The 10,823-nt window shown below is 48.3% G+C and overlaps 1 protein-coding gene across 1 annotated transcript in view; it reads right to left on the reverse strand.

Annotated features, from left to right (window-relative positions):
• LOC144784213 (uncharacterized) overlaps positions 1 to 10,611 on the reverse strand; it is a 255,285-nt gene extending 244,674 nt beyond the window's left edge. The window contains exons 1-2 of the mRNA XM_078662868.1: positions 10,542 to 10,611; positions 10,109 to 10,450 (exon numbers count right to left, since the gene is read on the reverse strand). Coding sequence (XP_078518994.1) covers positions 10,109 to 10,450; positions 10,542 to 10,611 — 412 coding nt within the window. The remainder of the gene's footprint in view (positions 1 to 10,108; positions 10,451 to 10,541) is intronic.
• Positions 10,612 to 10,823: the final 212 nt, after the last annotated feature.

Consider the following 10,823-nt stretch of genomic DNA (forward strand, 5'->3'; position numbering starts at 1 on the left):
GGAAAGGCGTAAGCAAATGTCCCGGACCAATCTATCCATAGGGCATTCCCCAGTGACCCTCCTCGGGCTGTCTGGATGCGAAGTTTTGGCATTTTGCATTCCGGCGTGTGGCAAACAGGTCCACTGATGGTGTTCCCCATCTGTCGAACAGCCACCTTGTCTCTTGAGCATTGAGCTCCCACTCGTGGGATGCCGATGTCTGTCTGCTGAGCTAGTCTGCCTGTATGCTGTCCTTCCCTGGTAGGTGTATGGCTAGCAGGTCTATCTTGAGAGGGATGGCCCATCTCCATATCTCCTGCGCCAGCGTTGAAAGCAGGGCTGACTGTGTGCCCCCCTGCTTGTTGATGTAGAACATCGCGGTGGTGTTGTCTGTTTGTAGCAACACCTTGTGCTTGTACAGTCTTGTTTGGAAAGCTTTCAGTGCAAGGAAGATTGTCTTCAATTCTAGGTAATTGATGTACTTTGTCGCATCTGCTGGCGTCCACAGTCCCCTCACCTTGAGCTCCTCCATGTGAGCGCCCCATCCCTTCAGGGATGCATCTGTGGTGATGGTCACTGTTGGCGTGGGGGGCGTTAGAGGCTTTCCCCTTGTTATGTTCTCCATGGTCCACCATGTCATCTCCTTCTGCACTGGGTGCGTTACAACCACTAGATCCTCCCAACTGCCTGTAGCTTGTGACCATTGTTCCTGTAGCCATTCTTGAAAGGGTCTCATGTGGAGACGTACATTCGGTACCAGGTGGATGCATGATGCCATCATCCCCATGATCTTGCTTGCAGTCCTCACTGTCCGAGCTTGTCCCTTCCGGTAGAGGCGAGTTTCCTTCACCAGCGCCCTCGCCCTCTTCTCGCTGGGGAACACCTTGCCCTGTAAGGGGTTGATCTGTGCTCCCAGGAAGATCTTCACTTGTTCCGGCTCCATTGATGATTTCTTCCAATGGATGGAGAACCCCAGCCTTATGAGCGTGCTCGTCACTGTGTGTGCGTGCTGCTTGCATTTCTGGTATGAGTTTGCTTTCACCAGCCAGTCGTCCAGGTAGGGGTATATGTGTATTCCCTGCCTTCGTAGGTGCGCTGCGACTGCTGCGAGGCACTTTGTGAAGACCCTTGGTGCTGATTTTAGCCCGAAGGCTAGTGTCGTGAACTGGTAGTGGCTTTCCCCGATGGTGAACCTGAGCATATGCTTGTGCTTTCTGTTCATTGGGATGTGCAGGTAGGCGTCCTTGAGGTCTATCGTGACCATGAAGTCCCCGATCTGCAATTGCGGGAGCACCTCTTGCAGGGAGGTCATTTTGAATTTTTGCGTTCTTATGAATTTGTTCAGGAACCTTAGGTCCAGAATGGGTCTCATTGTCTCGTCTATATTCGGTACCAGGAAGTACGTTGAGTATATTCCTTTGTTTCTTTCCTTGAAGGGTACCCGTTCTATGGCCTGCTTCCGCAGGAGTTCCTTTGCTTCTTCTTGAAGACACTCTAGCTGCTTGCTTGCTAGTGGTTTTCTTTTTGGTTTTCTGCTTGTTGGCCTCCCCTCCAACTCTATGCAGTATCCGAATTGGATGATGTTGAGGATCCATTTGTCTGATGTGATTTCTCTCCATTCTTGGAGGTAAAATCTTAATCTTCCTCCCACTGGTGTTATGTGGTCGTAGATGTCTAGCCTGTCTTGACCCCTCTGTACGTGCTGCCCCCTGGGATCTTTTCTGTGGGTGGGAACACGGAGTTTTTTGAAGTCACTTAGAGGCGGGCTGCTGTCCCCCTCTTCTATTCTGTCCACGTCCATTTCCTCTCCCTCGAAAGGACTGGCCTCTTTGTTGGTATTGCCAGGATGGCTTCTGCTGACCCTGCTGAGTCTGCGAGTCTGCCTGGTGCGTTTGTTGGAAAGCCTGGTGTGATGTACCTGGCTGGTTTCCGCCTCTCCCGCCGGGCCTCCGTGACGGGGTGCCCCTCTTGTTCCCTCTGAACTGCAAAGCTCCCATGGATCTTGCTGTTTCGTTATCCTTTTTTAGTTGACTGAGCTTCTCATCAACTGTTGTTCCGAAAAGCGTGTCGCCGTTGAACGGTGTGTTCAGGATGCTGTGTTACACCTCCGGTTTGAAACCTGAAATCCTGAGCCAGGCGTGTCTTCTTTCAGTGACACCCATCATCATGAGCCTGCTGGAGGTGTCTGCTCCATCCAGGGCCGTCTTAAGGCAAGAATTGGCCGCGTTCTTCCCTTCAACCAGCTTTTCAGCCTTCTGCCTGGCATCCTGGGGCAGGTCCTTCACCAACTGCCCCAGCTCCTCCATGATCTGGTACATGTGCCTGTTTATCAGGGCGTTGGAATTAGCCATGCGCCAGTGGGTCGCGGCATTCCGTTCGATCATCCTGCCCACCAGGTCCATCCTCTTGCTCTCCTTATCCGGTGGTGGTCCAGAAGTAGTGGGTACGTTAGCCCCCTTCCTTGCTGTGGCCGTGATAATGGAGTCTGCTGAGACCGTCCCCTGAATGTAGGGTGGGTCTTTTGAGGAATGTTTGTATTTCTTCTCTGTTCTGGGAGTTACTGCCTTGCATGTTGCGGGCTCCCTGAATGCTTCCTTCCCTTGAGCCAAGACGCTGTAGAGCATTGGCAGGTACTGGCTCCTAGTTTGTGTGGGGAGCAATGTCTCTAGAAGGAAGTCTGCTTTCTGCTTCTCTTCGTCGAGCTTGAGTTTGAATGCCGCTGCGGCAGACCTCATCACCGAGTTGTAGGCCCGATGTCGTCTGGCGGCGAGGGCCTCGAGGGATATGTGTCGACTGCCTCCTCTGGGCTGTCGGTGTCGACATCTAGGTAATCCACCTCCTGTAGGTCAGAGGGGGTCGACTCTGCGTCCGTCCTGCTGTAATCTTCCTCCCCATAGTTGTAACTATCATAGGGGTTCTCGTCCTCTTCCTGGTCGTCGACCACCTCGACGTCCGGGTTTTGTTCCTCGGCGACCTCGTCTTCCTCCTCGACCACCTCCACCACTCGTGGCTTGGTCTTGTGTGGGATCGTGAAGGGTTTCATCTTTGCGTCGAATTCTTTCCTCCGCTGCAAGATGTTTTCCATTTCGGCCTCGAGGCGCCTTCTCTTTTTCTCCATCTCGGCCGCGTGTTCCGCGTCGAATGGTCCGACCGCTCTTTTCGGCGGTTGGCTCGGCGCCGTGCTTTTCGGTGCCAAAGTTTTCGACGTCGAACCGGATTTTGGGTCTCTGGTCGGCGTCGGTAGTTTATGGTCATTGTCCCTCGGCGTCGATCGATCCTTTTTGGGGACGATTTTCGACGACTTCTGCTGTTCAATAGCTCTCGGCGCCGGGGACTCCTTCTCAGAGGATCCGCTGGGCCTGTGAGTACTCGCGGACGCCTGGTGTTTCGGCGTTGGCGCTTTCGGGGCCTTGCCCTCGTTTTTTCGAGACTCAGAGTCTCTCGGGTTCTTGGGGGCCGGAGAGTCTCCTACCTTATCAGAAGTCTTCGTGTAATCGGTCTCTACGACCGTGTAGCTGTCGTCTTCAGCGGCAGCGTTGTCCTCTTCCTCGGAAGACATCCCCAGATGGTAGAGGGACGGAGTCGGGGCCTTCCCCTGCAGGGTGGCGTGCGCTACCCTCTGTCTCTCTCTCACACGAAGGGTCTTCGGGGCGAAGGCGGAGCAGGCGTTGCAGTACTCGCTTTCATGATTTACCGGTAGACAAAGGTTGCATACCGGGAGCTGGTCCTTCTGCGCGTACTTGTGGTGGCAGTTACGGCAGAACTTGAACGGCGTGTTGTCCATCATCGAGCGCTCAGGGCCTCCCTGGTCCCGTGTTCGTCGACGTTCGTCGAAGATCTCGATGAATTCTCCTTCTCCTTTGCTGACTCCTCGTCGATGAAGTCTCCTGGCGTCTTCAGATGACCTTTCTTTGCAATTTCTGCATTTTTCTTTCTTCTTTCTCCAAAAATGTCTGGAGCCCAAACGGGAACGATCCAGACCCGACCGCGGAAAAAAAGAATCTGAAGATGGTGCCCAAGAGTGGGAGCTTCCGCAGGAAGCATGCCGACGTCACTGGAAATGCAACCAAGGGGGGGTGACGCCGACGCCCACCTGGGCTACGAAAAAAAAAAAAAGAAAAGACTACGAATCCGGACCCAACCACAAGACCGCGGAATAATGCACAGCATAGTGAATCCAGAAAGATTCACGCTGCAAAATCTGTGTTTCTCAGTAGGGGTAGTATCTGGAAATACTGCCTCTATTTGAGTGATTTTTTGTGCTAACCAGAATGGAATTTGTTCCTGTTTTGCGGGTACTTTACCCAGACATGATTGTATGTTCTGTGGTGTAATTTTGTTTGTGTTCCCCTGATGAGGGGTCAGCGGTAGAATGTTAATAACTGGTTGGACTGTTGAAGTCCGCATTACATATTGGACTAATTGTCTATGTATTTTAATTAGTATTTTTAGCTGAGCTAAAAGTTCCCGGTCTGTCATTGTTTCAATGTCGGGGTGTGGTGTGTAGCTGGCTAGAACCGGCCACGTTGCTCCTGGTCTACCTAGTGGACCGAGCCTGGTGATGTGATTGTGATGTTTTAGGGCGCCTTTAAACCAGAGCAGGTGCTCTTGGTAATTTAATGGGATTTCAACATCCCCAAAAGGAGTGTATACATCCGGAGGTTCCTCTATTTTGTAATAGTGGAATTCGTGTGTTACAGCGTTTGCTGCTGGAAAGTTTATCCATGAATAGAATACCTCTGTCTGCCGATATTCATGGGCCTCTACCACGAATATGACTGTACCACCTCGTGATGTCAGTCCATTTTCTATAAGTGTAAGAGTTATAGTTTTTCTTATGTTGACCGGAATGAGTATAACATTCGGGTCATTGTCTCGGAGACTTGTGTCATCCGCTAGGATTTGAGCTGCTATTCTAGCTGCCTCCCTTTCGTCGTCACTTTCCGTCATTTTTACTAACAGAAAGGTTTTTGTTGCAGATCAAGTTTCAAGGAAACAAAGATTAGGTGCACAATATTTGGAAACACTGTATACTTCAACGTTGACTAAACCAAAAACTATACACAGGAATCTCTTCCTACTAAGTTCCGGCGGATTTTAACCTCTTACCCACTCCAGACGTCTTTTGGAGTATTTACGGGAAAAAGGGGTGTGTGTGAAAAAGCACATCTTGCGTTAGATTTATCGCCTTACCAAACGTTGGGCGCCATGTAGTGTAGTTCCTATATTCCCAATAGGCTCTGCGCATTGGAATAATATAAACAGCAGTGTAGACGTAGGACTGAGGTCATCTAGGTCTCTACTGACTATATTAGGCTAAGGTTTGCCAGCTAGCTCAGAGGTCACTAGAAACTTTCTCGAATAAACGAGGAGGAGTTTAACCTCCCTGGATAGACAAGAAGGGATTAGCTTCTGACAACCATAAAACATGACAACTTTACTCCCTCAGAATAAGAGTGTGTCTCTAGAGTTGTGTGAAAACAAAAGACAGCTATTTCACTCAGTCAAAGGTGCGTACTTAGTTTCACCACAGTGCAGAGAAAAGAGATACGGGCGTTTTCAATAAAAGGTATAATTTATTGAGCAGTCTTCTTCCTCATACAAGAGAAATGAATTGGCACAATTGCAATACTCATAGTAAAGTAAAGTGCGTACAGTGAAAGGAGTATTATGAAATAATACTGTAAAAGCATTGATATGGTTTCTTAGCCATATGATACTTTAAAATAGATAAAATATATACATACAAATATACATTGACTAACGTACTCAACTGGTGCGTCTAAATACGCCTACCCCGGTGTACCTGACCTAAGCCTAATACGTGGGAAGGAGTAAGTAAGTAGCAGTTTAAGTTAAGTTGGTTTTGCCAAGAATCTGACTCAAGAATTCTCTTTAAGGGTTTAGTCAGCTCCGTACCTGGGTAATAGAAAGCAGGAGGTCTGGTATCTCTCTCTCAGGACTCCATATCCCAGTAACCCACGAGGGTATCGGGAAACACCGGAGCTGGATTTCTCGGCAGGAGAAAAGACAGCGTCTCTCTCAGTGCGTCAAAAGGGAGGGGCGGCGTCCGTGGGTTCTCGCATCAGCTGTGCTCTTGGGCAAATAGATAGCCGCTCTGCTCCAAAACCACTGTGTGTTTGCTTAAGGCAACGTTGGTATATTTATACCTGAAAGGTGCCGGGTTTGATGTAAGGTTGGACATAAGACGTCAATAAAGATGTCACTAAGAACTGGCCGTTCTTACAGTGCTCATAGGAGTTCTAGGACGAAATCAAAACAAAAAGCAATGGGGATTTCCCAGGTTGCTGGAGGTTTGGTTTGTTTAGAGAACTCGTTGTACTTTCTAGGAGTCCGGGGAAGTAGCCTTGCTTAATGTGGACTGCATGGGCTATGACTAAATATGGATATGATTCCTATGCCTTTATAAGGATATTATTTATTATAACCGTACAAGGTCATAAAATAGAAATATCGAATTAGGTTCCTAGATATAAACACAATAATATCTCTTTCTATCTCACTAGTAAGATAGATAGGATATATGATAAAATTGTTAGTTCGAGTCTCTCCATAGACCAGCCTGTGGTACCACCTTTGGAATCAAGGGCAGATGTTTCCACACTGCTTACTGAGTTTCCTGCTGCCTCCCTGCGTGAGGTTGAGGACCTCATTGGACAAATCGAAAGTGGCTGCCCATCGGACCTTATTCCAGCTAGAATTATGCCAAAGGTTGTCAAGGTGCTCGGTCCTGTGATCCAGTCCCTTGTCAACCGCTCACTTGCTGAGGGTGTAGTCCCACGGGAGTGGAAGGCGGCATTGGTGCGACCTATTAGGAAGAACTCCTCTATTCCATGGACAGATTTGTCCAATCTCAGGCCCATATCTCTCCTTCGGTACCTGAGCAAACTAACAGAGAAGCACGTCAATAGTCATCTGTCGAGCTTCATCAAACGCACTGGAAGTCTGGACTATTCACAGTCGGGCTTCAGGCCAAATCACAGCACCGAATCAGCGCTCCTTTCTGTGACTGACGACCTTCGGAGGTTTCAGGATAAGGGGCACTCAGTCATCTTGGTGCTATTGGATTTATTGGCAGCGTTCGATACCATATCCTATGACATCTTGCTCGGGCGTTTGAGAGAGATTGGGCTTGACGGTTTGGCTCTGGCCTGGTTGAGGAGTTTCCCGTCTGATCGGACTCAGTGTGTCAACATGGGCACATTTCGCTCCACTGTGGTAGAGATTACAAAGGGGGTGCCACAGGGCTCCTGTTTGAGCCCTACACTTTTCAATATTTATGTGGCTCCCCTGGCTAGGTTTATGAGAGCTTTCGGATTTATCCCAGTGTCATACACTGATGACACCCAGCTCCTCTTCCCATTTAAGTCTCTTACTCCGGCACTTAAACTGGCCTTCTCAGAAGGTATGAAGGCGGTTTCACGATGGATGGCCTCAAATTTCCTACAATGCAATGTCGGTTAAACGGAGGTGGTGCTTTTCGGGGAAGCCAAAATGTTGTGGACCCCTGACTGGTGGCCTCTAGATCTAGGCTCCGTCCCTAGCCCTAGGCAGGTGCTGAAGAACTTGGGTGTTCAGTTGGACCAGGATTTGTCCATGAAGGACCATGTTAACAAGACGGTGGCGTCATGTTTTCATATAATCAGGCTCCTTCGCAAGTGTTTCCTTTGCTGCCAGACACCACTAGGAAGACGCTGGTCCAGGCTTTGGTGCTTAGTCGTCTAGACTATTGCAACGGGCTGCTGGTGTCGGCTCATGACGGTGTGCTTAGCAGGCTTCAAGTGGTGCAAAACACCGCTGCTAGGTTGGTCCTGAACGCTCCTCCTAGATCCCCCTCTCGTCCTTTGTTGCATAAATGGCACTGGTTACCAATCCGTCAAAGGGTCAAGTTTAAGACCTGCTGTGTCGTCCATAAGGGCTTGCATGGCCTGGGCCCTTCATATTTGTCAGATAAATTCAATCTTTAGTTGCCTGCACGTACCCTTCGGTCTAGTAACCAGTTTCTCCTCCAAGTGCCTATAGTAAAGAAGGTAAGACAAGGGGGAAGAGCCCTGTCCTTCATTGGTCCTACCCTATGGAATAAACTTCCTTCTTTCTTAGGCAGTGCACAGACCATCTGACTTTCAGGAAAAGGCTGAAAACTTTTTTGTTCCAGGCTTAGCACCTCAATAGGACTCTACTCTTTCTCTCCTGTCTCTCCTGTCTCTCACTAGCTTTGGGCGCAGAGTTACTCCTTCGGGAGTTGATTTAAGGGCGGTATAAACTCATAAATTAATAAATAAATGGTAAAACAACTTGCTTAACTCGCCTACTGAAGTCTTAGCCTAAGACTGCTGGTCCATGCTACCACTAGGATAGCTTTCTATAAGGTTGACTTTACAACCACCATCAATAAGGGTCGATTAGACTGGTGCAAGGTGCCCACTAGAACTAGTGGACATCATATTCCAGGCTAACTTCTCACAGGATGTTTCTGGCTTTTTTTGTTTCAGGGGAGGCTAGTTGGTCCAAAAAGGAAGTCATGGTTGCGTTATAGTGAGAGGTGAGTTCAGTTGTGGAGCGATCCTCCAAGGAGATGGGGAGGAGAGATCTCATCTTTTACTCCAGGTTTGCCAGGGGAATCGGAGTTAGGTTTCTCATCCATTTGGGTGGGGTCCAGCGTGGGGGGTTTGCATAGGATCAGTTGGCTGATGTGGAATAAGATGATAGAGATCAGGCCAGTCAACGGGCAGGATGTGGTCAATAAGCATTATGTCTCGTTGGACAATAATGGCATCCAGGATAGATCCTTTGTATTGTGTTTCTTCAGAGCAGTATTGGATAAGGTTGTTGTTATTTAGGAGATAGTTCAGGGATTGGATTAGCAGGTTGTTTTCCTCATTCCAGTGTAGGTTGAGGTCGCCTAGAATTAAATAGTTTGAGTCTCGGAGTGAGCAGTAAGTAATCAGATCGGACAGGTGTTCCCCGAATGCTGTGTTGTTGCCTGGCATATGGTAGAGTAGAGATTTGTTGTCATTTGTCTTAATGTTGACAGTTAGGCACTCAAACGTTTTGTATTTGAAGGTGTCTGTTATCTTCAAGGAGATGTTGACCTTGTGTATGATTGCAAAGCCCCCTCCTCGTTGCGCCTTTCTATATTTGTTGATGAGTGAATAGCCTGGGGGCACAAGCATGTCCAGGCTTGGGGAAGAGAGTTTGTTTAGCCAGGTTTCAGTGATGAAAGTAATGTCTATGTCATGGGTGAGGAAGTTTTCTGCCAGCTCAGTCGCAAGTATTTGGTGGAGGTCACCTCGTTTTGTGTTTCTTGATTAGGGGAGCCCTGGGAGTATTGGTGAGGTAGGGAGGGGCGTCTATGTAGGTATAACTGGAATCTTTGACTTTTAACTTGTTAAGAGTTAAAAGCAGCAATTTAACAAACTTTAAAAAGCTTTTTCGATTGCAGGGATATATGAAAAGCTTGCAATCATCATAAATTAGGGTCCCTTCATTTGATTTTTGCCATGTTGGCATCTATTTTTATAAGTTAGAGTTGCATTTCTATGGTGTCATGTCTCCTGAACGGTTTTGGTGGTGATTAATGCTTTACACTGGTTTACCTTCGAGTTACACCGGACTGTGGTGAGCCTCAGGTATCCAGGACTGAGCTATGGTTTGATTTAAAGAAACCTGAGTGGACCCCATGCGGATAGCGACTATATTACTTGGTGAGGTTTCACAGCCATCCTACTTGATAGTCCACTTTCTCACATGAACCAATTAATAAATGACACTGCAGCATAGTGTCTTAACAGCTGTCTTCAGCAAACATTAGCCAAAAACAGTCAGTGCGATGAGCCACACAGCTCTAATATTATTCACCCGCGACTGTCGGTCAGTGGCAGATGCTGTATTCCTCAGCCAATACCCTACAGTAGTTAGTGTAGGTAGTCACTCAGTCCCTTTACTATGCACCAGTCACACATCACACACAGACTACAGAAGCTCAGCATATCTGGAACTTTTCACAGCACAGCACTGCAACTGGCCTGGTGATATGCTGGACATTCTCTTCCAACCCCATGACCAGTCGCAAAGTATGGTACATAATCATCAGCCAGTATTCTCTTACCGACGATGATCAGCTCGATGAGCCTGGCTTCATCCTCTCTCAGGTTGACGCCGACCTTGTACACTCCGCTGTCTGCTGCTTGGACATTTTTCAGCAGCAGTGACCCATTGGAAGTGAAGAACTCGACCTTCGCTGCATAGCGAGGTCTGATCAACAGGTCTTTCTTGTCTGAGAAGTAATCAACGATCGGCTTCGCTTCACCGCCTTTGAGAAAAGTCCATTGAATGTACTCCAACTTGTCTTTGGTTGGTGCAGATAAGAGGACAGAGGAGCCGGTGGGTGCAAACAGCTGTTCTTGAGCAAGCGTTGACCTTAGACTCCATGTATAGACGGTCCAGAGGACTAGATGGAAGAGAAGACCACAATATTAGGATCCGTGTATGTGGCGATTGACAGAGTAACAGATCAGACATACAAGCGTTGACTCACTCACAGGGAATTGGCCACAGATTTGAACCAGGACAGGTGTGTGCCACCAAGAAAGAGCACAGCAACTTCAACATTCCATCAGGGACTAGACCTGCTGTTCTGTGACCTAGGATTGGAGGGAGGTAGAGGGAGGGAGGTAGAGGCCTATGTGCCTTATGATGTTTGTAAAAATGTTGGCAGTATTGATTACTACTGAACCACAGAAGATCACAGGTTCCTTCTGACCTCCCAGTAGTGCCCAGGGTACAGAAAATAAACCCTCAAGCCTCGGATTTACTTTTCTTGG

This window comes from Lissotriton helveticus, chromosome 10, assembly GCF_964261635.1.
Source record: "Lissotriton helveticus chromosome 10, aLisHel1.1, whole genome shotgun sequence".
Classification (NCBI taxonomy): Eukaryota; Metazoa; Chordata; class Amphibia; order Caudata; family Salamandridae; genus Lissotriton; species Lissotriton helveticus.